Raw genomic sequence first — 26,651 nt, forward strand, 5'->3', positions numbered from 1 at the left:
AGAACAAGAAGCTCTTTCCCTATTGGTTAGCAGCGTGATGCGTTCAGAAAATCGACGGGACGGGGAGGAGGGGCACAGAGGGCTCCGATTGGCTGTTTTCTCTGAGAGTGGGCGGGGCTCGGCTGGGAGCCTTCTGCACTGCGCCGTAAACCCGCACTTCCCTCAATGCCGCCGGTTCGAATCCCGCGTCCCCGACCGCGCCTCGCTGAGGTAAACTGCGGCGGGAAGGCGGGGCTCGGCGCATGCGCGGGAGGAAAGAGCGGGAGAGGCGGCTGCGAGCGCCCCTCAGCGCCGCGCTGTGGGAGAGGGGGGGGCTGAAGGGGATCGTCGGTCCCATAAAGAAATAACCGCCCACCCCAAAGTGGGGCGGGGAGTCTTGGAAGGGTGACCGAAATGGTCCCCCCCCCCTCCCCCCGGCTTTTTGTTTTATTTGTTGTGCCTGCGTTTGGTCCGTGCTAGAGTCGAGTATTAAAAACAGTTTCTTCTCAGAGCCATCCCAAACTCGGCCCCAAATCCCCCCTGTCCCCTCCAGATCCCTTCCAGTACCCCCAGATTTCTCCTTCCTATACACAGACCCCCCACGCCCCCCGCATTCCCTCATTGACACTTTACATACCCATACACCCCATTGACCCTTCCCATGCCCCCACCCCAATTTTGGGCTCACCCCAATTCCCCCTTAACCCTCCCTATGCTCAAATCCCCCCAGAATGCTCCCACATTCTTCCCTTAACCCTTTATATACCCAAATCCAACCCCTATTAACCCCTGATATACCCACATCCCCCCCAGTTTCCCTCTGATCTCCCTATATCCCCTATATATTTCCCCCTATATCCCCCCCTAACTTCCCCCACATCCCCTTAGATGTCTGTATTCCTTTCTTCATTCAGCTCAGGCAATGCCAAGCCTGTTTTATTCCATTCCCCCATAAAGTAGCTGCATTTGAGTATTTCCATATTTTTCACCGTGCCTCTTACATTTATTTGCTTTAAGCTGTTCCCATCCAAAAGCTCGGAGCACACGGGCAAAACCATTCATTGCTTCCACTCTGAACAAGAACCGAAATCCTCACCCTCTGAAACTGCTCTGATTGACTGCGATGAAACAAAGCGTATTGCCTAAAGAAACCATTGTCTGTTTTCCTGCAGCTTAGATGACAAGCCTGGCATGGTCAGCAGGCAGCAAGCGCTCTGGGAGTCGTGGTAAGTAAGAAGTACAAGAGAAAAAGCCTTTTCCTGCTGCAGGTAGCTGCTCTTAGCCCCCAGAACACAGGATAACTGCGGTATGAGTGCTTTCATCATGCTCTCTACACGTTGATTTATGGACGGGAAGCTGATTGCCATTTAATGTATTACCCAGAGACCAACTTGAAACAATAGGATAGCTGCGACTCAGGAAAACTGGGAGCAAGTGAAGCACATCAGAGAAGATTTGGCAATGCACGTTTTGTGTGTTGTTTTAGCAAGGCTTTCCTGAATGGAGGGATGGATCTATTAGCATTTTGTTTTAGGTTTCATTATCTCTAGTAATGGCGTTTATTATTTATGTGGTAATCCGACTGTAATTCCTGATAATGGCACAGTGTCAGAGGGCATCATCTTCGCAGCTGCTCCCTGCTTCATTGTGGCACTGGAAACAGCTTTGCTCGCTGGATACCTGTCATCTCAGTGGGCCCTCATTCCATTTTACAGCTGAGTGACCTGGATAACACTGGTGTTCTGTAGTGTGCAAAAAGCACAATCAACCTGTTTTCTTTTTAAATATTGAATGAGATTAGTTCCAGCTGCAGTTTTGCTGAGATAGCCTGACTCTTCCAGTTTAGCAGTGACAATGATTCATGCATCCTCACAGAGAAGGCTCTGACTCAGAATTTCAGGATTAGCAGCTGAGGCACTTTGAGATGTTGCCATCCCCAGCTGTTTTTTACCGCTGTTTTGCCATCATTATCCTCCTGTAGCAGAGCAGGCAGAATTAACTGCTCCAGCCACGTTCCCATTTGGCATCTCTGGCCAAGCCCATCTCATCCCCAGGTTATCTAATAGCTGGGCAGTGAACCCAGACAGCTGATGTGCAGGTGTCCACGACTGCTGCGGCATGGCAGCTTTCAACCCAGAGGCCAGATGGGCTCATCCCAAGTCCTGTGCAACAGCCTCCTAATTTCACTGGCTCTAAATACTGCATCTCCAAGACACGTTTCAAAGGAGCTGAACAGTCCCAGGGCTGGAGGTGCGGCAGGCAGCCTGGGGCAGTTGGTTTGCAGCAGTTCTGAACTGCTTGCTGAACTCATTGGAGGAGAGCACGCAGCGAGTCCCACTTCTGTGTCTTACACAAACAGGTCACAGCAATTAGGCTGTAAAGTCAACTGGGAAAATACTTTGTACAATCTGAGTTACTAAATAACCAGATCTGTTAAAAGAGAAAGTACAGGAGGGGTGACCATGCTGAACTCCAGATTAGGAGTCTAATTTGAATAGTTTCAGGTTGAGGAAAACAAGGGTTTTATTTTCCAGAAAATTATTTGCCTTTTTTTTTTTTAACCTCGTTCCAGCATGTTTTTCAGTCTCTTTTTATAAGAGAGATCCCAAACAATAGTCAGAATCCCCAGTTAATGATTCTTCATTTCTACTTTCCAGAAGGTCTTAGGATGGAAGAGGAGTTTGTGGCAGCATAGGAATAAGTGAAGTCAAGGTCAAAGTTGGCAGCTGATAGAAGCAGGTATTCAAGCAAGAAATGGATGAGACCAGTAACCAAATGTATTTCCTCTTCTTTGTCTGTTTTCAGGTTTGCATGAGTTTGTGAGGAGATGACACAAAGCTAGAGCATAGAAAGCTGCACAGATCCCAAAACACCCTTAGGATTCAACCATTAATCCTTCTGTGTTGTTTTCTGTTCTATTCCTGTGGAGGTGAGTGCAAAAGATTGGTAATGGGCACATAGCAGAAAACCCCATATATATTCTGCTCAGCTGCATCACACTGTCATAGCTCCTCTTGGATGTGGGATAGGAGGTGTTTTTGACACTGAGCAGTGCTGTGGGAATTGATCTGCCTCTGATTTGCTGAGTAGGGAAGTGCAACAGAAAGAAAAACATGAGCTTTCTTTTAAAGCGTGTGCAGTTCTTACATAGCACTACACACTTAGTATCTCCCCAAAAGTAATTAAAGAAACAACATTTTAATAACCGAAGTATCCCAGAGTATAAAATCCAGTTGTTCTGGTTGCCCTCATCCTTTCTGTTCCAGCAATACACGCATTGCTCTTACAGCTTTAAGAGTTATCTAGAGATGCAGCCAAGCACCAAAACGGAACAAAGTATGACGCAGAGATGTCTGTCATGATGTGTTTTCACAGAAATCACTGTGTGTGATGACTTCTCCACCCTGTAATTCAGCCTCTTTTTGTCCCAGGATAATTTAAACATTCGTCTTGGTCAGCTCTGTGTGGAGACAGAGTACAGCACAAGTTTACAAGCTTATGAGCATGAGTTTATCTAAATTCTAAATGGTGTTATTTCTGAACTTTGTGAGACCTAAGTCTTCTAAAGTGGGGCCACTATATCTATCCATCTCCTCATCTGATTCATTGCCTACAGGTAACTCCCAGTTACCTAGTTCTAAATACTCCCTCACTAACTATGCTCTTTGGTGTGTTAGAATCTATTCTGATCTTTGTGGGCCATGTAATTAGAACAGTTTCTCTCTCATTTTCATCGACTTCCCTGTGAGAATGATGTGATTTGAAGGTCAGCTTTTCTACAGACCCACTTGTGCTAGAAGAAATTCTGTGTGCCACTGCAAAGTGAGGCTGGGATTCCTCAGTGTTCACCAGCACAGGGAAGAACTTATTTTCCAAGATCTTGGTGAGATATTAAACAGGAAGAAAACTGTACATCAGGCCAACAAATGTCTGTACTTCCTACCAAAGAAACTTAGGAACTCTGCAGTCTCACTTCATAACAGCCACTATGAAGAGGATTATAGATTGAATACGGATGAGGTAAGATGCTTAAAATGCTTTAAAATCTCATTATTTGTTTTAGGGGTGTAAACTAACATAGTGTTGGTAATGATGAGTTGTCTTCTCTAGGTTACCAGGATCAGGCTTAGAAGCACTGCAGTTCAGTTTCTTTGTAAACAATAATAATAATTATTATAAAAATCATGCAGGGGGGAGCAGCTTGCAGTGATAGTGGGACATGTGGCAGTGAGCAGCAGCCAGTGACACAGCAGCTGTCAGGGTCAGCACCTTAACATGGCAGGGAGAGAAGCTGCTCGAGCACTTTGCCATTATGGCTCTGTAATTTCAGAGTAATCGCTTGATTTTTGGATTGTTTTGTCTTTTTTTTTTTCCTCTGGGTGCTGCTGCCAATTATGAGCAAATAGTCATGAGGAATTTAGAGGTAGTTGCACAACAATAAAGTGCAAGACATTGCAACACCCTCCCTTCCACGATCCGTTTTCTGTTTCGTTTCCTTTAAGCCAAATGTAGCTTGCAGGGTTTGCCCTCTCCATCCCCACATTAACAAGAGGTGATGAAATTCAGGTTCTTCCAAATTGCAGATCCACACAGGGGAGTCCTGAGACAACAAGCCCCATCTGACCACATGCAGCCTGCATTTTGGAGCGGCATTCTGCAGTGAGGACTTTCTTTCTCCTCCGACCCCTTTGGTTGTTGGAGCTTTGCACACTGGATTTATTTTTGCTTAACTTCCCTTTTCTCTTGCAGAGCAGTTCTGGTGTTTCTTTCCAGGAAGGGCTGCTTTCACACCCTCTATGTTGCAAGAGCTGGGCAGGATTGCTTATTTTCCATCGGCTCTTGTTGTGCTTGGATCAGTCAGCCTTAGGGACTGGGAAGCGCACGGTGCATGCAGCTCGGCTTTTGTAACTGGTAATTTGGTTTGGAAATGTTATCCAAACAAACAGCAGGATGAGAGTTAAGACCTGTGCAGAATCTGCTCCGTCAGAAACGAGTTCAGAGTCAGTTCTGCCTGCCTAAACATTTCGCCCAACAGCTCATTAAAATGGAAATATTCAAAGGAGACTTTTCCCCCCGATTAGATCGTTCCTTTGATAAGAGCATTAACGAGCATATTTTCCCATAAATAAAATGAACAAGCCTCGAGGGCAGGGAAGGTTGTTTCGCCTGCAATGAGTTATGTGCCATGCTCGTCCTTTTGCTGCTATGGGAATCACTTTGCCCCTTTGCTGCAGCTGGGAACAACCTGAGAACGGCCTCAGTGCAGCAGAGCTGGCAACGTGGGCTCTCTTCCAGCTGTAGACATCTACTTCTTGCAGCTTTTTTCTGGGTATAACCCCAAAAGCTGCTCGGAATGGTGCCAGCACCCAGCACAGCCCCTCAGTGACATTGGTGACACAGGAGGGGACAGGCAGTGCTCCTGCCAGCCTGTTTGTTTGAGCTTCATGCAGCCTCGTGCTTTCTATCCATGAGCTCCTGTGGTTGAACCAATATTGACTCAGGGCTGTGTGTACAGAGCTGGTCAGCGATTCCCCCAGAGCTGCTGCTGGCCATCGGGCAGCTCAGCGGGATGCTCAGCAGCTCAGGTTGGTGACAGCTGGTAAAGAATGGAAAATGCTCATGAATTTCAGACTGCTGAGCCCATTTTCAGACTTCCAAACCACAGGTGTGAGGACACACGATGGCACATGCCATTGAGGCCCAGGGTGTCCTCCCACTTGGGGTTTGGAAGTCTGAAAGTGATGGCAGCTCTTTTATGCCAACAGAATTCCAGTTTTCCTACAGGTTTCCACTGATGGAGCTGCCTTAGATACACATTAACTTACTCTGCCTCCTGCTTGTCATTAATGAGAGCTCCAAAACACGGTCCTTCCATCCACCAAAGTACACTTCCACGCCGTGCTCCGTATGTGCTGTTACTCCCATACAACCGAGGTGCTGGGAGATAAAGAGGTGGCATAAGGAAAGCAGGAGGCCTTGACTGGTCACCCAATTTGTTTGATTTCCTGCTTACTGTGACTTTTACCAATTGGAAAACCTACTGCTCAGAAGTACATGCAAGGAAAGGGAGCAGCTGTGGTTACAGAAAATAAACCATCTGTGCAAGGAGTATTTCCAAAATTTGGATTTGGGGTGTTTTAGCTACTGAAGCTGTGGCTTCTGTTTGTCTCAGTCCTCTCTTAGGTCAATTCCTCTGGCTAATTTTGGGCTGGTTGCTGGAAGTGTCTTAATACATTGCATGCAGCTTGCAGTGTACCCTGCTGTCACGCAGCATTGGGTTTCTTAGTATGCAGTTTCTTATTCCCTACGGTGTTCCCAGCTGCATCTGCTGCCCTGTGTCACTGGGTGGGGAAACTGAGGCAGGGAGGAAGAGCTGTGTGGAGGCAAAGCTCCTCCAGCCTCAAATCCTACTGAAAAATGCACTATTTTGGGCTTTTTTTTCCCCCTCTTGCTTTGTTCTTTTTCAACAGCCTGTTGACCTCAGAGTACCTTTGGAATAAGCAAAATGTTTTCTTGAGCCTAAATTATCTGTCCTTATCTGCCTCAAACCTCATTGATAATCCTCTTTGTTGCCTTTACAAATATTCCAGGGAGATTATTCTTTGGCAGTGGTGGTTATGTGTAGTTCTCTTTTATATTGCACTCAGCTTTTCTTTCAATGGCTTCCTGATGTCTTGCTGCTCAGTATTGTTGGGTGGATGTACTGCGGTTTTAGGATTTGAAATGAGCCCAGAAATACTCTTCCCTGTGGTAACTGGATGCGTTTTTCCCATGAAATGTTGCAGAGACAGCCATCAAATATTGATTTATTCAAAATTGGGTTTTCTCTTTTCAGTGCTCTCGTGGTGATGCAGACTGACATTGCTGCTGCCCGTGCTGCAGCTCAGGCTTTGTCCAGCAGCACCAGTGGGATGCAACAAGAGTGGGTGTTTGCATCACCACCCATTTAAGCTCTTTGAATTTTAACTACAAAGGAATCCACCCCAAAACCATCAGCTCCAAGTAGCACATTGAGCTTGTTCGGTTGGTTCAGACCCACTGGAGGACATAGAGACTCTCTCAACAGCCCAAATGCTTCTCATAGCAGCACTGAGACCTTTTTTCCATGACCCCCAGGTATAACAGCTGTGACCCATTTGCTTGGAGGAAGCTGGAAGATTAGGAAAAACAAGCTGTTCTTAATTTTCCTCCCAAATAAGCCGTTGTTGCTCTCTGAGCTCCCTACTTGTTATGATATTTTGCAAAGTTAACAGTCTCAAGGCACACACCATCCAAGGGATGGCAGCTTGTGTCTCTGCTTTGATTTTTTCATCTGGGAAGATGCTGAGAGCCCTCAGCGTGGCTTTATGGAGACACTGAGAACCGGGGCTTCCCCATGGTGCAGGGTTCAGCTTCCCAGCGGGATGTCACAGGCAGAGCTGTAGGTCCAGGGGACACCTTCAAAGCCAAACCTAGAGCTGCTGTCCCCACATAATCCTGGGGCCCTGCTCACCTCCTGGAAGCGCTTCCTTTTGCTTTGTTTTGATGATTATCAGGGAAGCATCCTGACTACCCTATGCCTTTGCTGCTACAGATGTAAAGCATCAACCCATGACTATGTTAAGTGCCGTCGCTTCTTAGGCAAAACCCAGCTGATCATTTGCTGCCTGTTGTGATGGGAGGTGAAAAAACACAAGCACACAGAACAAGGAACCAAAAGCCTGGTTCGTGCACCTGGGAGGTTACAAGTGTGATAATGGGGTTTTGATGTGTTGTATGAAAGGGCTGCTGCAGCCTCAGCACTGGCTGCTGTGGTTTCACTGGGTCTCAGCTTTGATGTTCAGCTGAAAGCTTTCTTCTGTGCTCTGGCAGAGGGCTGCAAACCAGCTCAGGTCTGAGCCACCGGCTCTGCAATGTTGGGATGGAAGGAGGTTGGCAGAGCCCCATTCTGCACCACAAAAATGTGGCTCGGAGGTCTCCCACCAGTCTGGGCCTGAGCCTGCTTTGCTCCCATGTGCCCATCTTTGATGAGGAACTTAGAAAATATTTTTTAGTGAAAACTGGTTGCTTTTCATCTTGCTTTGTGCTCAGAGCTGCATGAACCCTGCAGCTTTCCAGACGTGGTGGGTGCAGGGAGCATTGCTTGGGGCAGAGCAGGAGCAAAGCACCAAGAGGGGCTCAGAAACAATGCTTGATGTGTAAGGGCAGGGAGCCTGCCAGCCTCAGCCCTGCTCCTGCTGTTCTGTAGGGGATGTGTGCAAAGTGCTGTGCTCTTATTTGGGTGGAGCTGTTGGCCACAGCTGTGTGCTCTGTGTAGGCTTGGCACTGGGCAGGGGACAGGGGAGGACTTGAAGGTGATGCCTTCCCTCCTTGCATGGGGGCTTCAGTGTGGGGATGGGGATAATGCTAGGAGTGTGTGTCTGGGTCTGAAAGTAGTGGGGATGGAAGGGAGTCAGGGATCATAGAGTCATGAAGGTTGGAAAAGACCTCTCAGATCCCAGACCCCAATGCACCCCCCCCATGCCCACTGGCCATGTCCCTCAGTGCCACATCTACACAGTTCTGAACACCTCCAAGGACAGTGACCCCACCACTCCCTGGGCAGCCTGTGTCAATGCATCTCCACTCTTTGGAGAAGTTGTTCCTCATACTCAGCCTGACCCTCCCCTGGTGCAACATGAAGCCATCCAGGCTGTTACCTGGAGCAGAGGCCAACCCCTCCTCGCCACAACCTCCTTTCAGGATCTGTAGGAAGTGATGAGGACTGCTGAGCCTCCTCTTCCCCAGACTGTCCCACTCCATTCCCTCAGCTGCTCCCCATAAGACCTGAGTAGGAATGGAGAGGAGAAGGACTGTGGTGAGGCTTTGCTTGGCTCAGGCGCCTCGACTCCCCAGCCTCGTGCTCCAGCACCAAGTACCACAGCCTTCCCCTAAAGCATCCCCAGCATCCAACCACGGCACCAACCCCAAACCAACGCATCTCTTTGGCACACCAGAGCCACCCCAACCCCTCTCCCCTCCTGCCCTGCACTGACTCAGACATCCCCTACGTGCTGTACAGAGTCTCCTCGCCATCACCCTGCACCTCGCACTGCAGGGTGCAGCGAGGCCGGGCCGGTCTGTGCATGCACACTGCTTTTGTCTGCTGCTGTGGAGGAGCAGAAAGCGCTGGAGGGAAACCTCTGAACAGCAAAAACCACGCGGGGCTCCATTGTTCCCTGCATCCATGGAAAATTACTCCTGCTCACTCTTCCTTTTGCTTGAGTGGCTCCAAACCACGCTCGGAGGAGGAGGGGAGTGTGTGTACGTGCGGGGTCAGAGCTGTTCCTTGTTTTTTTTTCCTTGCCTCTAAATGATTTATTCTGAAAGGCTCAGGGCTTTGTGTCGCTGGGAAAACACACAGAGCAAGCAGAAAGTATTTGGGGAGCGACCATTTAAATGTCACTGGGGGAGGAAGAGGAAGCAAGGAGCCCCCACACCCCAGCAGTGCAGCCCCAGTCCCATCTGGCACAAGTTGTCTCTTTGCTGTTCTGTCTCTAAGCAGAAAGCATTTCTGCCCCGCACCGAGCCGCCCATTGGCTGCTGTTGCCTTTAGAGGAAGCTGCAGGCGTGCACAGAGCAGCATCGCTATGAGCATGCACAGAGCAATACCCTTCAATTGTGCAAAAAGCAGCACTCCTCCAGGGTACTCATAGAGCAGTATCACTGTGAGCATGCACAGAGCAGCATCACTGCAAGCATGCATGGAGCAAAATCACCGCAAGCTGGCAGTGCTCAGGGCCAGGGCTTGGAGCAGCCTGGTTTAGTGGGAGATGTCTCTGCCCATGGTGCTGGGTTGGAATTGGGTACCTCCAAGGTCCCTCCCAACTCAAACCATGCCATGGCCCTGTGATGTTTCTGTGATGTGTGCACAGAGCACTGTTGCTGCAAGCTCTTCTCTGCTCAGCCAGGACAGAGGTGGGAGGATAGCTGGGTGTCAGCTGGTGCTTACCTACAAGCGTTCCTTTGACAGAGGTGTTCCTGACACCCACAGCTCTTTGCATCCAAGAGTCTTGGGTAGGGCTTTTTTTGCATATATTTTTGCCTTTGCAATTGGTTTTCTTCTGCTTTGGAAGCTCCTTGTGCGTGCAGGGAGCTGGAGTGACTTTTTGTGTCATGAGGCAGGTGGGATGGGATGCAGATGGGTGTTTGGGTTTGGGGTGTCGGGGTGCCTGCAGGGTGCCTCTGGGTTCCACATGAGCCACTCCATTGCTTTCTCTCCCTAGGACCTAAATTCAGATCCACAAAACCCATAGAGGGGCAGAGGGAAGGAGGGAAGCTAGAGACATCTCCCTGTACAACCAAGGAGCCTCTCCTGCTGTCCCTCTCTATTTCTTCACCTTTTTCCCCCGAGATCTCAGGCTGTTGCTGCCTTCTCTGCACTTCTCAGCCCTGGACAGGACAGCAGGGAGCGATATTTAAAGCAGCCAAACCCACGTAGCTGTGCAGTGACCTCCTCTCCCTTCTTGGCTCTGAATTCCTTGCATCCTTCTTTTCTCTGTAAAAGGAGAGCTGCTCTATTTAGGGACCAGGGAAGGTGCCTCCAGCAGCAAGTCTCTGTGCTTTTAGCTCCCCATTCCCTGCCATGCTGACCCATATGGCGTAGGGAGCCCAGGGCTGGAGATGTGCAGACCCCAGTTAGTCATTTGGCAAGCACTTGCTCCCTACACCTTTAGCTAGAGCCTTCCCCACAGGACCAACAGCCTCTCCTTTCTTGCTATTGGAAATTATTGCGCTCCAAAATCAAGAATCATGAAACTGAGGTCATGGGACCAGTTAGCTGCATGAAGGAGAGAAGTCCCACGGCATTTTTTCCTTGTGAATAACACTGCAGAGTGAAAAAAGGCACAGAATGGGGCGTGGACATAGTGAGAGCCCCTGGGGGGACGTCCCCTGTGTCCCCCAGCAGGGTGCTGGGGGTACCAGAGTAACCCTATCGCTGTCACTGGAGGCCAATCAGTATTTATGGCCTTGTCACCAGCCATAAATTTGACATCTAGGGTTGGGTCACACGTAATCGAAGCCAGAGAGGGATCTCATGGGTGGATAAAGGGGTGACCTTCATGCCAGGAGGCAGAGGGCAGGGAGCAGGACACAGGTTGGGTCTCCCCATTAGGTTCACTGCTGGTTTCATCTCATTTCATCTGTAAATCACCCTTCCTTGGAACAGCTGTTGAATCCCAAGGTGGACAAAGCTATACAACTTCTCCCATTACGCCATTTTCTGTCCTGTTTGCATCCCATAAATAAAGTCAGTGAGAAGCTTGGCGTGGGATCTGGAAGTGTTTCGCAGCAGGATCAGTCTCTCCCCTCTAATTAAACATTACAGGTTCCTCATGAATCACACTGCATGCAGTATGAAAAGCCTCCATGGGGTGATGGGAAATATGTTTTGATGTGCAGATTCAGGCCCCGCACCTCACCCCATGCTCCCCCAGCACTCTTTCTTTGCATTTCTGTGTCTTTTCTGACACAAGATGACCAGTGCTGTTTCAAGATGTAGGTGCACGGTGGGATTTCTGCAAGCACAGACTGCTTTCTTCTAGCATCATCTCTGCACCATTTGCAGCAATCCCCTAGGATGCCTTCTTGCTGCCGTAAGCCCTGTGCTGACATTTGCACAGCTGTACCCACAGTGCCTCTGAGCTCCCTGCACAGCACTAGCTCACTGAGTGCCTCCTGTTGCACATGGGCTACTAGAGAGGAGCCATGCTTTTATTGTAAAGAAACAAAGCATAGATGATCATGCTCTCACCCCATCTGCTTTCTAATAACCACAGAAAACACTGACCAGGAGCAGCAGAACTGGATGGTAGCAGAGATGTCAGCAGGATGCTCCGGTGCAGGAGGGAGTGTGAGTGAGCAGGGCAACAGAGCCTCGTGGCTAGGACACAGCAGGACTGTGCTGGTCACAGTGCTGGGGAGCAGGGAGGGACACATGGAGGTGATGGGTGTAGGGATGAGAAACCTCTGCTCTGTTCTTCCCACTGCTCTGCCTCTGTTAGCCCTATTCATAGGGTGCCCTTCCATGCAGCACCTGGGATTTTAACCTTTATTCTTAGAAAATTGTTCACTTCTTGGAGCTGCATGGAGCAGTTATTCACCCTTTCTCCTCCCCTCGTGACATGGAAAGAAATTCCCACGCGGCAGCGCACTGCCCTGCAGCCGGAGCCAGGCTCTGCCCCGCACCACAACCTGCCCCGTCTTGTCCTTAACTCCCAGTCTGGCTGCACTGCTCATCCACCTGCACGATGCTGCGCTGCCTTTGATTCCTCCCCGATGAGATCATCCACCTCTCAGCACAAAACACGCTGAGTGGTGTAGTCCTGGCACAGGCTGTTTCACTGGACTCTTTCATTCTCTTGCTTATTCCCTGCTGGGCCATCACATCTTCTGCTTCTTGTCCTGATAGATGGAAAACAGCCCAGTGGTGGTAATGGTGCGGTTTGGGAGCATTTCAGGATGGCTGCTGCAGACATTAATGGTGAGGGCTGCTGCTCCAATCTCAGCAGTCCTAAAGCACTATGCAGGTGCAGAGGCAGAAGGGACCAGCAAGATGCTGGGGGTCATCGTCACCTGGATTCAGGGTGGTGTGGGGTTCATCAGGTGCTACATGGGACTGAGGATGGGCATAGGAAGGTGCTCACCCCACTCTCTGCAGGAAAACAGTTGATTAAAGGGTACTTGCCTTGTGCTTGCCTCTCTTTTGCTCTTAAAGTCCCCAGATCTCAAGAATAAGTCATCGTTAGAATCACAGAATCATTAAGGTTGACCTCTAAGACCACCCAGTCCAGCTGTCCACCTACCCCCAGTAGTGCCCATCACTGCCTCAGTATGGGCACCCAACACATGGCTCAGAGATGGGGACTGCTGCGCCCAGTGCTGCTGCACTGCTTCCTATGAAAATAAAACCCTCGCGATTTCAAGTGGCCAGTTTGGGGCCCGATTCAGGGCTGGAGGAGGAAATTCCTTCAGGCTGTTGTTTATGTTTCCCTAGAACAGGAAAAAAAATAAAAATAAAACAACACAGCAAGAAGCCTCAGCTGGCACTGCTTTCCCACTGCGCATATGGGGCCAGGAGGAGGGATAGAAGGGATGGAATCCTGGAGCTGTGGTGTGGACGTGCATCCCTTCAGGGATCCTTTGTGTTCCTGAGGCACCACTCGAGGGCAGCCATGCTTCAAACACAGCAGCAATGCCTCCCCATCCAAGAACCCTGTGTTTGGGATGGGCTCTGTGCATCCATCTCCTGCTGTAGAGAACCTCAAGGTCCTGCCCTGGCCAAAACCCCGCTCCTGGCTGCCGTGCTGTGGGTTTTCTTCCTGAGATGGAGCCCAACCTAAGTCCTCGCTAGCTGCACATGGGATGCTGAGGTGGATTGGCTCCTCTGGAGTGAAAGGAGAAGAGTCTGTGGTCAGTACAAATCCTGCTAGTCATGTAACTGTACTATACTGGGGAGGAAACAGCATAAAAGCACTTCAACCTCAGCTGGAGGTTCTCATCCAGGTCCCTTCAGAGACAGGCAGCCATGTAGGGTGGAGCTTGTGGTTCCATGATCTTGAAGGCTCCTTGTAACCCAACCCAACCATTTCGTGGTTCCATGATCTTTGAGGTCCCTTACAACTCAACCATTCTATGGTTCTGTGATCTTTAAGGCCCCTTCCAATCCAAACCATCCATGGTTCTATGATCATGGTCCTTTCTGATGCCAAAGAAAGTGGAAATCAAGCCTTTCCAGCCTTCTTCCGCTGTCACAGAGAAACAAAGAAACCCGTAGCGAGCAGGCAGGAGAGCACAGCCTGGCGTGTGAGATTTGCATGTGGTTTCTGAATTCTGCTGACTTTTAACTTGGAATTTCTTATCTAATAAAGGAGAAATCGGGAACAGCTGGTTGCTCTTGAAGTGAGCTCCCAGTCCCATCAGCACTGCCTGGTGCTGTTCCTGGTTCCATGGCATGGATGAGGTATCTGGTGGGACCTGTCCCTGTCCCCAGGCACCACGTTCAAGGACAGTTCGTTTGGAATGTCATGTCCCAACACAGTTGCTTGCTCATGCTCTACTCGGAGCTACTGATGGCTGTAAGTCTTCAAAGAGAATAAGGGTTAGCCTCAAGCAGCACTGAGCTGTGAGAAGACGTATAATGGAACAATTATCAAATGAAGCTGAGTCTAAAAGTGTCATTTAATTGGATCTGGCACCTCCTGTTCCACCTGACCTGAATGCTGCTCCTTCTGCCAGGCAAAAGGAGTGAAAACCTCTGGGATTCATAAGTCTGAGTATTTAGGTCACACGTGGATTAGGGTGTGATCAGACAGTGCAGAGCTGCTCTGGATCATATGGGATCACCAAGGGCAGAGGGACCCATTTGGCACCAGCCGTGGGCATCAGCTCATGCTAAGGATGCTCCATGTCTCACCGGATCTCTCCGTGTCGGGAAGCATTACCCAATCCCACAGTAACACCTGGTGGCACAAAGCCACAGGAACATCTCGCTTCCAAAATGCTGCAGGCCTCCAATTAATGGCACTGAGACAAGGAGATTGCTTGCCTTGATTCATCTCAAATCATCGGTGATGAGAGATGTGTGATTTGACGGGAAAGGCACAGCTGGCAGACAGAAAACGTCTCTGTGCTTCCTGTAACTTCTCAAGCACTCCCTAACGAAGATGGTGCCCATTTGTTTGCATCACCCCATGTCTGTGCAAGGGGACGATGGGGGGACAACGCTGGCTGCACTCACAGACCACGTAGTCCTTCAGTTCTGAGCACAGATTTAGCAGACAACATCAACTTTCCTTAAACCCAAGTCTGAAGATAACTGGGGGCCAACCTTGTGTCTTGGCAGCTGTCTTTTAAGCACAAGTTATTAAAGATGGGGAGAAAAGAGATTACATCCCACTGGGAGGATGAGAGAGCGTCACTATAGAAGCACAGGGATGCTGCGGAGCACAGCTGGGAGCTGGCTCTTCGGTGCCAACCAAAACCCCTTTTCTGAGCCTCAGGGCAAGGGAAAAGCTGGGATTTGGTGGGGAAGTCATGGGATTAGGAAAGATTTTGCCTCTGGGTATCTTCTTCCCCCATATGCCTGAATCAGAACTGAACACGTGGGGATGAAACGCCTCTTGGTCCCTTCCTGCTGCATGAAACATGCTGAGAAGGCCCTGAATGTGCAGGGGAGTCCCTGTCCCATGGTCCCACACCAGGATGAGTGGGAAGAAGTTTTGCTTGGGCTCTGTATGTGTGTCCTGGGAGGATGAGCTTGACATAGGAAACACAAGCAAGCTGACAGACCCACAAGCCCCACATGAAACACAGCTGGGAGCAGAAGGTGTTGTTATTCAGCCTGATGATGATGTCCTGCTTTCACTATGCCCCTATAAAGCAAGCGTGACTCGCCAGCTAACTGCCTGACCCTACTGGAGTGGGAATAAAACAGAAATATACCCTTGGCACGCGCCCGCAGCCCTGGTGCATTGGGGAGGGCTTTGTTTACGGCACAGCTCTCCTCCATCTGGGCTCGGCTTCGGCAGAAGGTTATTTATACTGCAGTAGGGTTCACTGCGTGCTCAGCCCTGCCTCTGCCAGAGCCGGGAAATCCCTGCCCTGGAAAGCAGACGGCTGCTCCTGTCTGCTGCGTGGTCCTAAAGCAGGACCGTGGGCTGATGCCCGTGGCCAAGGGTGCTCCCAGCATGCAGGAGGAGGATGCTAGTTATCCTGTTTGGGACACGTAGGAGCTCCCCAGGCAGAGGATTAGGAGGGTGAGCCTTCATGCTGGGCACCACGCAGGTTTCTTCCCTGTCCCAATGTGCGTAAAACCCCGGGAGCCCTCCAAGCTTGGGCAGGGGCCAGCCCATGCCATCCATCATCGCAGCATCAGAAAAACAGAGCTGCGTCAAGCTGAAGTGATGTTAGGGGGAAAAAATGCTCTGTAAGTTGTTTTTAATTCTGGTAATAGGAAACAGACAGCGTGGCTTCAATCTGGCTGCAGAGCCCCGGAGCTCTGTTTGGGATCGGCTCCTGCTGTCTGCAGCTCTGGAGGTGCTGGTGCCTGGTTTGTCCCTCCTGTGGATCCTGCAGTGGATGAAATATCAAACCTGTGCTGAAGGCAAATGTCAGTGCTGCAAAACGACGTGCCACAGCTTTGGGTTCTCAGTCCTGCTGCCTTCCAGAGCGACATCCGAAGAGGTGTCCCCAAGGCAGGACACCAACACGTGCCACGTGTTGCCACCTCAATGGGGACTCACTGAGGGGGTAGGCTCCTACCTGAGGCTGTCCCCACCATCAGAGCTGCTTTTCCTTCCAGCTGCCCAAAAAGGGGATACCCCATCCCCTTGCAGCCCCACCACTGAGATGCTCTGAGGGAGCAGAGCCACAGCCCCAGGTTTGGGGTCAGCCCCGTGCCATGCTGCCTTTTCTGGGGGGGGGCAGCTCTGGGCGCTGCAGCCCCCGGTGATTGGGTGCTATTTTGCTCGGTGCGGTAGCAGCTGTTGCTGTACATTACTGCACACTGCCTGTACCGGACCGCAGGCTGGAGGCAAGGCGGCTGCGCTCAGCCCGAGGTATGGCTTTGTGTTGATTTTCTCCTTTTTTATTGAACTGGGGGGGCAGCAGCCCAACACATGGCCAGGGGGATGTGGTGCAGCGTTGGCCACGGGCATAATGAGGGCAATGGGACCCATCCTGACATGGCCACATGAGCGTGCTCAGGGACGGCAGGGTGGGCAAGGGGCTATTTTTGGCCATTTCTTTGACATGAGTTAGGAACCTTGGGCTCTCAAAACTTGGGCTTGCTCAGGAAAAGTCCAAGTAACAGCAAAATGAAGCCAAATTTCATTTGTGCCCGTAACTTTGTGCATTGAAAAGACCTGGAGTGCAGAGCACATGGGAGAGGATGCAGCATTCATGCACGAGGTCGCCTCATCCCCATAGAGGAGTCAGTGCCAGATGAGGGCTGGAAATGGGCTCTTTGGTGGCAGCCCTGGCGTTGGATGGTCATGCCTACCATGTGGTCATCCTTGCTATGTGGACATCCCTATGCCACGTGGCCATCCCTATGCCACATGGTTGTCCCTATACCACATGGGTGTCCCTGCCACATGGCCGTCTTTGCCATGCTCTACAGGGCAGTGGCTGCATGCTTGGGGCATTGGATTTGGAGATGATTCAGTACGAACACTGGGGACCACGCTTACCACCTCCATGCTCCCATCTCCTCGCCATGGAGAAGTCTTCATGAACATGGGGAGTGACCCCCAAAATCCAATTCTGTGCAATAGATGCTCTGCTTCTCAGGGGAGCACAGGCCAGCTTGCCTTGACAGAGGTAACTAAAACAGAGCCCAAAGTCTTGTTTTGATTCCATGTTGAAAGCCAAGATCTTTTATGCCATTGTTTCTCAGCCACAAAGTTTGCTCGTCGTTATTTGTGTTGCTTCCAGTGTCGTATTTTAGATTCCAGCCTGGGAATTGGTGTTTTTTTCTCAGCATTCATTGTTCCACCAGGGAAAAATAAACTAAATCTGGCTCAGATGGGGCAGAAATTCCTCCTCCCGATGATGGATGAGATGTGCAGATCCCAGAAGCCCACAGCCTTGGGTTGGTGCCTTTGGGGTGGTTTTGTGCACGCCAGGCTGCTTGTTCCCATGTGTATGGTGGCAGAGAGGTCACTGTCCCCCTCATCTTGCCAAGGAAGGTGAGCATCCTACTGAGTGCCACATTCTGCTTGTCTCCTGCAGGTGCCGATGTGCTGGGGAGCAGTGGTGGGGAGAGCCATAGATCGTAAGTGTGCTGGTGCCTTTGAGTCCATCATTGGGGTAGGAAGGCGGTGTCTCAGTTCCCATTTGCACCAGCTGTGATGAAGGCTGGGCGGTTCAGTGGTTAAACTGGGTGCAGGACAGGATTGGGACCCTGACACCTGTGGTTCCACCTTGCAACCTGGTGGGTTTGGACAAGAGTTGAGACCCTCCTGTCCTGGGATCAGGACTCGTGATGGGTCCTGGGGAGGGGTACTGGGAAAAACCCTTCACTGACACAGCCAAGGGGTGAGAACAGCTCCTGAACTGGACTATGAGGAGCATAGTCCCTGTGCCTGTGTAGGGCTGTGGTATATGGCCCATGGGCTTCTCTGTTCCCAGCCTGCATGGAACAGCACAAACCAATCCACCTGACATGAAGTGCATCACCCTCAGGGAGTCTGCTGGGGTTCGCCTCACATCCACCCTGGGAAGCACAGCCCTCATGGCCCAGCTGTTGCTGTCACTGAGCCGTGCCAGTAGCAGTTCTCTCTCGTGGCACCAATCCAGCACTGTGACACAGGGCAGCAGGCAGCCTGCACTGAACCCGGACCCCAGGCACTGTCCCCACAGTGGGACCCATCCAGTGGATCCCACAAGGGCTGGGATTGCTCAGGCACAGCCCAACATTCTGCAGCACGGAGCCAGCTAGTGGTGAAACCCATCTTAGCAGATAATCAAAACCCAATGTGCTCAGAGATACAGACACAGGCACCAGGAATAGATGCCGGGGGAGCTGGCAAAGCTCTTGCCTGGCCCTAATAGCCACCAGGACTGCAAAGAGGGGCTGGCTCCATCTGCTCAACCCCAGCTGCATTCAGCATCTCTGGCTGTAGGAGGGTTCAGGCAGCTGAACCCTATCCCACCCAACCGTGCACACACACCACGTTTGCTCCTCTTTGTACAGGGCCTAAAGGAGGTGGGGACCCGGTGTGGTGTCCCTGAGCAGCAGTTGGACGTCCTTGAGCTGAGCATGCCCGAGCCAGCGCCGCACAGCACGGAGAAGAAGCGTGCAGAGAAGGTGGGAGCGAAGGGCAGTGCCGCGGTGCCCGCAGGTAGGAGTGCATGGAAAATCCTCATCAACCCCAACACCACCCCACTGTCCCATGTCCCCAGCCAGCCGAGGGGCACCATCTGGCGATGGGGTGGGGATTTAACTCCCTGTTTCTGCAATATGAACACCATGGTGCTTGGTGCAACCCTTCCGGGGCTGCACAGGGGGTGTCAGGGGCCACCTCTGGTAATTCTGTCTCTTTCGGTTCCCAGTCCCCAAGAGCCTCCCCGTGAAGGCAAAGGTGGAGCCCCACAGCCTGGACCCCGCAGAGGAGCCACTCATCTGGGAAGGGCTCACCCTCAACAAGTGCATCCTGGTGGCCTCCATTGTCGCCCTGCTCAGCGTCAGCTTCCAGGTGCTCCAAGGTGAGTGTTGTCCCTGTGCTGCCGGGATGGCTGCACCCCAACATTGCCACCTCCAACTTCTTGCCCTCTGTCCCCTCCTTTCTTCCAGCGCCACCATGCCCCAGGGATGGTGTCAGCAGTGGCAAACAAGAGCCCCCAGCAGCTCCCATCCACGGTGCGTTCGGAGCTGGGTTTTAGGGTTAGGGGTAGGGTTTGGGTTGTGGCTCATTGCTCTCCATCCCCAGAGGTCGTCATTCCCAAGGAGGAGGTCCTAGAGGTGGTGGCTCCCCAGCCTGTCCCGCCTGAGAGCAGCATGCCGGAGGATGATGATGGTGACGATGATGGTGACGATGATGATGAAGCGGACAGCAACCTGGTATGGGGCTGAGGGTGGGGGGACAGCATCCTCTGGTGTGGAGGAGATCATGGTCCCTGGAGGTGTTCAAGAACCATGGAGACGTGGCACTTGGGGTCATGGTCAGTGGGCATGGTGGGGGTGGGCAGGGGTCAGGCTTGGGGATCTGAGAGGTCTTTTCCAACCTGAATGATTCTATGGTTCTCCATGGGAGGGATGGAGAGGGCGCGAGGTGTGTGACACCGCTGTCCCCCAGGCCGAGCCCTGGATCTTCAAGAAGTGGTTTGGCCGCTCGGAGCCGGGGCACAAGGAGGAAGAGCCTGGAGAAGAGGGGGAAGAGCCCACGGAGAAACCTGAGGAGCCAACAGCCAAAGTGGAGCTGAGGAAGGGCCAGGAGAAACCACGGAGCCCAGAGAAGAAAGAGGAGAAGGTCCGAGGTCCAGAAAAGGAGGAGAAAACTCGAGGCCCAGAGAAGAAGGGGGAGAGAAAGGAGAAGGAGGAAGAGAAGAAGGAGGAGAAGGAAGAAAAGAAAGAAAAGAAGGAGGAGAAGGAAGAGAAGAAAGAAAAGAAGGAGGAGAAGAAGGAAGAGAAGAAAGAAGAGAAGGAGGAAGAGAAGGAGGAGGAGGAGGAGGAGGAGGAGGAAGAGAAGGAGGAAAAGGAAGAGGAGAAGGAAGAGAAGAAGGACGAGAGACCCCGTGGCCCAAAGAAGGAGGAGAGGCCCAAAGAGGGCCGTGCAGCCCCAGCAGAGAGGAGTGGCCGTCGGGAGCCACGTCCCAAGGACAGGACCCCCGAGGAGAAACCCCCCAGAGCCCCCCGGGCGCACAGGGAGCCCGAGCAGCAGCAACACAAGAAGAGACGCCGTGAGGGGAAGGAGAGCCGGCGGGAGAGGGATGAGCACCGCAGGGATGGCAGCAAAGGCCGAGTGGGCAGAGCTGAGCGGCAGGAGAGCGGCCGGAGGAACTGGGGGCTGCCACGGGGTGAGCAGCGGGGCCGGAGGGCCAGGGAGCCAACGGGGAGGGACAGGGCACGAGAGGGCCGGCGGCATGACTGAAGGCTGTGAGGGACCGACTGGGCCTGGCCCCACAGACACACGGCCACCATCTGTCTGCTGGACCCCTCTGCTGCCACCATGCCTTCAGCCTTTGTCCCCGTGCCCAGAGAGTGGCTGCGAGCAAAGTGGGGACATTGGGGTCCTGCTGTACCCATGGGACATTGGGACCTGCTGTGTAAATGGGGACACTGAGATCCTGCTCTGCTGATGGGGACAATGGGATCTGCTGTGCCCATGGGGACATAGGCACACTGCTGTGCTGATGGGGACACTGGGATCTTGCTGTGCCTATTGGGACATTGGGGTCCTGCTCTGATGGTGAGGTTCATCTGTGCCCATGAGAGACTGAGTCCTGCTGTTCCCATGGTGACACTGAGTTCTGCTTTGCCAACGGGGATGTTGGAGTCTTGCCATGTCTGTGGGGACATTGGCCACCCAGCCCAGCATGAGCATCTGTGGGGACTCTAGGACTCCCCAGGATGAAGGCAGCCCATAGGGAGCATGGAAATGAGCTCTGCTCCCCCTGGACTTTGTGCCACCCTCCATCCCCGGCTGCAGCAGCAGCTCGTTGTCTCCTGTGCTAACACCTAAGGAGCAAGGATGCTCTCCTGGGAAACAGAGGGGTCTGCAGCCCTGGTAGCTCTTGAATTCAGTGAATGGTTTTATTGAAAAACAAATCAAAGAGAGAAGTGTGTTCTGGGTGAAGGAAGCCAAGCTGCACTCGGAGCATGGACACATGGCCTCAATGCAGGAAGCCCAAAGCTTCAGAACCAGAGCTCAGGTCCTGCCCCGCAGAGCTGCTTTGAAGGAGAAACCACATGGGCAGTACCACACAGCGCTGCAGCAACTGCAGGAGACCCCGACTGCAGCGGGTTTGAGTATTCACTAAACCAATAGTGGTTAAAACAAACTGATGTTCATTTTTAAGAAGGTATTAAATGTCTTAAAATACATATATATATATATATATATATATATACCATGTTTCTGGATACGTTTGTGTTTTGTGAAAAGAAGAGAGAATGCAGAGCACAGAGGGAGGGGGTGGGGAGCTGTGCTCCTGTCCCACCGCAGGGGCTCAGCCGGGTGGTGGGGTCCCATGGAGCTCATCTGGAAGCTGGCACAGGGCAGCCAGGCTCTGTGTGTTGATGTCATTAACACTGTTAATGTTAGGACATGTAATGGGATCTGCTGTGCTCTGGGGAGCGGTGACAGCGTGGAGCAGCACAGCAGCACCCAGCAGGAAGCCCAGCACTGCAGCCATTGCCATGGCCAAGTGTGGGGATGGGACCCCATGGAACGGCAGAGTGGAACCGGGGGTTTTTGCCCCCGAGGACTCAGGGATGGGTACAGCCACGAGACACTGCAGGGGGATGTAGGGCAGCACAGCCCCACAGAGTAAAAACAGAACCAGAGCAATGCTAGGAGGCAACCAGGAGGAAAAGGCACGCGGAGGGACACTCCCATCTCAGCCAGGAGCACTGCAGGTGGGAACCCCTACCGACAGCCGCACTCCTCCGCCACCATGTTGGGGAACTTGCGCACCTCCAACCCCTCGGCCGACACGCTGATGATGAGTTGGTCCGAGTAACGGACGGGCACGCAGCATGGAGCGCGCTGCAGCGGCGAACCCCGCTCCTGCATGCCCAGCAGCAGCACGGTGTGCGAGTGGTAGCCGGGCACGCGGGTGGAGAGGGGCAGCCTGCAGGGCCCCTCGCAGTTGTTGGCCGCGTAGATGGTGGGCATGACGATGAAGTTGCGGTCGCGCAGGTCGATGGTCAGCTCCTGCAGCCTGCAGTGCGCCTGGTGCCGCGCGCTGCGGTTCTGCCGCAGGACTTTCCTCCTCTCCTGCCAGCGCGCCCGCACCGTTTGCAGCGCCTTCAGCAGCAGCAGTGCGTGCAGCTTCCCTGAGCCTGGGGGCTGCCCGCCCGCAGCCGGCCCTGGAGGGTGGTAGCAGAAGCTGAGGAGGTGCTGGAAGAGCCCCGTGTTGGCTTGGAACTCCGGGATGTCCCTCAGCTCGTGGATCACCGCCTGCAGTTTGCCCATCAGCAGCTGCAGCACCGTCCCCTCTGGCTGCCAGTCCCCAAAATGCTGCTCCAGCCCCGCGCCGCCCTCCTGGGGGAAAAGCAGCACCGAGGGCTCCTCCGACTGCACCAGGCGCTCCAGGGCGGCCGTCTCCGACAGGTTGAGTAGTTGGTGAGGGAGCGTCTCCATCATCTGGAAGTCCAACCAGTGCTGGGAGCTGGGCTGGGTGGGCGGCTCGCTGCGGGGGCTCAGCACCCGGCGGATGAAGAGGGTCAGCACACCCAGGAACTGCCCGCTGTCCCCAGGCGTTGGGGATGTGGTGTTGGCTGGGCTGGCAGTGGTGTGGGGCGGCAGCTCTGCGGTGCCGGGATGGGGTGGGCTGTGGGGAGAACACAGTGGGGTCACGGTGGTGTAAAGGATTGGGACACAGCACTCCCAAACCACCCCAGTGTGACATGCATTCTCCCAGCCATGGTCCCAGAAATGGGACAGAGGGGACCACAGTGCCCTTTTCCCCTTTCCCCTCATGGTTTTCGATGCACGGACCTGAGCTGTGGGTAGGGAGCCACATCCACCACCCCACTGGCAGAGAGATAGGAGGAAGGGGCGGCAGCATCACCCTCAGGTGGTGACCCGGCCAGCAGGAGCAGCACCGGCGTCATCCTGGTGAAACACTTCTCATCTGAGCCAAAGAGGAGCTGCTGGGTCTCCATGAGGGACAGAGGGGCACCTGGAGATGGGGACACAGTGAGGACATTGCTGCAGGGCCCCCCCAGTCCCTCATCACTGCCAGGTCCCCAGTGCTCAGCCATCGGCACCAGCGTCCCCATGGGCTGTCCCCATCCCTACCTCCATCCCCATGGTGCCTGATGGTCAGGGACAGCTGGAAGCTCAGCTCCTTGCTGCTGCTGCTCACGGCGGCCACCGAGGCTCTGAGGAGTAGGTACTGGGTGTCCCTAGTGAAGCAAAGGCTCTGTGGGGAGCAAAAGGCACAGAAGCCCCTGAGAACCCATGGGAGGCATCATGGGGGTCAGCAAGACCCCTCTACAGTCCAGTCCCTGTTTCCCGGGCACCCAGGGACTGATCCAGCCCAAGGTATGGAGTAAGGATGCCCTGGAACTGGTCAGGTTGGGGAGAACTGGGAGAGAAGGGAGTAGGGTATGGGGGCAGCTGTGCACCCTCAAAGCATGGGATGAGCACCCCCCGGTGTCGTCCCTTTGTCCCTGGCAGCAGCTTGGGGACAGGGTAACAGCACCATCTTCAGGCACTGCTCCACCCGGACTGCCCCAGTGGGAGAGAGGGTGGGAGGGTGTGGGAAAAGTACTGGGGTGGGGGAGAGGAAAGGAGACGATGGGATAGAGAGACCTCTGGGATGGGATGGGATGGGATGGGATGGGATGGGATGGGATGGGAAAACCTCAGGAAGGAAATGGGGAAGATGCTGGAAAGGAATAGGATGGGATAAGTGCTGGAAGGGGGGACGGGGAGGGAAGGGGATGGGAAGATGCTGGGCAAGCAGAGCCAAGGCCCCCCCTCTCCCCCGGCCCCCCAGGATCACCCACCTGCTCCTGTGTCAGCCCCGTGCCCTCCACCAGCAGCTCCTGGCGGCCCTCAGCCCGTCTCCCCGTGGGGCTGCCCGGGTAGAAGAGCAGCAGAGCGACGTGCAGCTCTCCCAGCAGCCGCCCCACCTCCGCATGGAACGGCAGCCTGAACCAGAGCCGGGGCTGTGCTTCCCACTTCACTGCAAAGAGAGCACAGGGCGGGCGAAGCATGCAGCATTAGCAGTGCAAAGGGAGAGGAAGGGGCTCTGGGGCTGGGCACTGCTCCTCACAGCACTCAGAGCAGTGGCAAACCGTGAGTGCTTCAGGGGATGAAGGGCAGCACGGTCCATTTGGTGGGGACCCTCCGAGGACCATTGCTGGTTCTCTTCTTTTTCCCGGTTGGACAGAATAGACTCAAACTTCAATGACAGGGACAGAAAGGGAGAAATGCTGCTGCTCCAGAACCAAACTGAGCAGTGCAGAACCTGCTGATGTTGCAGCACTGGGTGTCCGTGGCACACAGACTCTCACTGCTACGAAAGCTTCTGACACACATACACCAGGAGAGGTTCTGTTGTACAGCTTTATCTCAAAGCAAACCCAACCTGCAAATCCAACTCTTCACCCACACCTCCAGCTCAGGCCCATCAATAGCGTTGGCTTTCCCAACACCACAACCCTCCAGCTCCTACCTTCCTCCAGGTGCAGGATAAGGAAGCGCTGCAGCCCCATGCCCGGCCCCGCCAGGTGCTCCTGGAGCTGCTGCAGCGGTCGGAGCACGGTTTTTGCATCCCCACCCGGGCACAGCCCAAACGTCTCGGGGCTGCGGTGCTCCCACCCGGCGCGCAGCACTTTGATGAAGGCACTTTCATAGCGGGTGAGGACCCCCACCACCTCCAGGTGGGATGGGGGGACCTCGTTGCGGTCCATCTTCAGGCGGCACACGGGGCCCTCCAGCCCTCCCAGGGGCCAGGGCTGCAAGCTGGAGCCATCAGCCTGGGTGCAGCTTGCTGCAGGCTCTGGGAGGAGGCGAGAAGCCACGGTCATCTTCGGTCTCACCGCCAAGCCGGGTCGCGCTCTGCTCACATTTTCCCTCTTTGCTCCAAGTCCCATCTCCTCCGAGAGGCTCTGCTCCAGCACAGCCTCTGCTCCGGGGGTCCCTTTTCTCGGCAGAGCTGTGGAGCGGAGCAGCAGCACCAGGTATGGCAGCAGCACCCCGAGAGCCGCCTTCATCCTCCCTGTTCTGCTGCACCAACAGCAGCCGCCCGACGCACCTCTGCGCATGGGAGGACCGCATCTCCCTTTTAAAAGCGGTGGCCTTGAAGTGGCCAACACACAACACACCTCCCCTGCGAAACACGGCCGCTGTCCCACTGCAGAGCAGGGAGGGGTGGGTCAGAGGAACTCTTCTGTTCTATTTTTGGGTTTGCATCCAGTATTGGAAACTGAAGAAAAGAAAAAAAAAAAACAAAAACTGTAAAGCTGTTTCCCTTTGGTTGCAGGGATGCGCGGCCTTGAGATGTTTGGAGAGGAGGGTGGAAGTCGGGGCCGGGGGTTTGGCAGGGGTTGGCACAGACCATTCCCATCAGCAGCAGCACCGGGAGGAGACACCGGGCTGTCCACACCTGGGGGAGGGGGTGAAGATAACGGGAAGGAACGAATGAAATGCCCAAAGCTCCCTCGGGTGGGCGCCTCCCCCTCGGAGCACAGAGGCTGTGCACATCTCCAGCCGCGCAACACGTGCACAGCACCACCTGGCAGGTGGCAATGTACCTGTACCAGCTCCCAGTGCACGGGCAGAGCCTTCTCCGTGTTCCCAGGACTCGTGCAGGGTGGAGCTCAGGATACGGCCCCAGCACAGACCCAGAGAGCACAGAACAAAGGGCTCACAAACACAGCCTGCGTGCAGGAGGCTCAGCCGAGCTGTTTCAGGCATGGAGGCCCATGTCGGGCATCAACAGCCCGGAGAGCAGCAGGGGGGAGGGAGATGCCAATGAAAGCTCACCCAGTGCTTTTCAAGGGTTCTCGAGAAGCGGCGTGAAGTGATTTCCTTTAAAAGAGACATTTCTGTGCTTCTGGCTGCCACCCGAGCTGCCACACAGAGCTCAGCGCCAGGAAGAAAAGCAGAGTGCAGCACGAGGGACGCTCCGATTGCGAATGCAACTGAGCAGGAAGGCAGACAGCTGCACACGTGGGGCACTGTGCTCACCATCGTTCTGCCAAAAACGAGTCCTTTCCACGTGCCCACGGCCAGCCCCCAACCCAATGAAAGGACTTCAGCTGAATAGCGACTGATTCACTGGTAATTATGGGATACACGTGAAGTCAGGATGGGGAAATGCAGCTCTGCCAGCCAGGAGCAGCTGACTGAGGTGCCAGGGGAGCTCCTGTCCTTTGTGTCCATTTTGATGACATAACCAGATGGGGAATGTTTTACACACCAAAGGACAAAAGAAAGCGACCACACAGCAGGATTTTAACCAATTACACGGGA

General features: G+C 53.5%; 2 protein-coding genes across 15 annotated transcripts; one reads left to right on the top strand and one right to left on the bottom strand.

Annotated features, from left to right (window-relative positions):
* The first annotated feature begins 158 nt into the window (after positions 1 to 158).
* LOC121107741 (cilia- and flagella-associated protein 251-like) lies at positions 159 to 21,564 on the top strand. 12 transcript variants are annotated; one of them, XM_040653671.2, is made up of 9 exons: positions 159 to 210; positions 1,152 to 1,205; positions 2,785 to 2,908; positions 17,731 to 17,773; positions 18,695 to 18,842; positions 19,054 to 19,206; positions 19,295 to 19,360; positions 19,431 to 19,561; positions 19,755 to 21,564. In XM_040653671.2, the coding sequence occupies exons 5-9, from the start codon at positions 18,761 to 18,763 to the stop codon at positions 20,589 to 20,591; spliced, it is 1,269 nt and encodes a 422-aa protein (XP_040509605.1). In that variant the 5' UTR covers positions 159 to 210; positions 1,152 to 1,205; positions 2,785 to 2,908; positions 17,731 to 17,773; positions 18,695 to 18,760; the 3' UTR covers positions 20,592 to 21,564. The 12 variants fall into 12 exon arrangements, with proteins under 12 accessions (XP_040509605.1, XP_040509613.1, XP_040509607.1 ...); XM_040653679.2 differs by having other exon boundaries at positions 19,797 to 21,564; XM_046904654.1 differs by lacking the exons at positions 159 to 210; positions 1,152 to 1,205; positions 2,785 to 2,908 and adding exons at positions 16,507 to 16,556; positions 17,120 to 17,319; positions 17,480 to 17,590.
* Positions 21,233 to 26,592, bottom strand: AMH (anti-Mullerian hormone). 3 transcript variants are annotated; one of them, XM_046904538.1, is made up of 7 exons: positions 25,931 to 26,592; positions 25,502 to 25,602; positions 24,850 to 25,332; positions 24,179 to 24,357; positions 23,466 to 23,589; positions 23,163 to 23,346; positions 21,233 to 22,995 (listed from the first exon to the last, which is right to left on the bottom strand). In XM_046904538.1, the coding sequence occupies exons 3-7, from the start codon at positions 25,268 to 25,270 to the stop codon at positions 22,089 to 22,091; spliced, it is 1,815 nt and encodes a 604-aa protein (XP_046760494.1). In that variant the 5' UTR covers positions 25,271 to 25,332; positions 25,502 to 25,602; positions 25,931 to 26,592; the 3' UTR covers positions 21,233 to 22,088. The 3 variants fall into 3 exon arrangements, with proteins under 3 accessions (XP_046760494.1, XP_046760493.1, NP_990361.2); XM_046904537.1 differs by lacking the exon at positions 25,931 to 26,592 and having other exon boundaries at positions 25,432 to 25,532; NM_205030.2 differs by lacking the exons at positions 25,502 to 25,602; positions 25,931 to 26,592 and having other exon boundaries at positions 24,850 to 25,437.
* Positions 26,593 to 26,651: the final 59 nt, after the last annotated feature.

The sequence above is a fragment of the Gallus gallus genome, chromosome 28 (assembly GCF_016699485.2).
Source record: "Gallus gallus isolate bGalGal1 chromosome 28, bGalGal1.mat.broiler.GRCg7b, whole genome shotgun sequence".
In the NCBI taxonomy this organism is placed as follows: domain Eukaryota; kingdom Metazoa; phylum Chordata; class Aves; order Galliformes; family Phasianidae; genus Gallus; species Gallus gallus.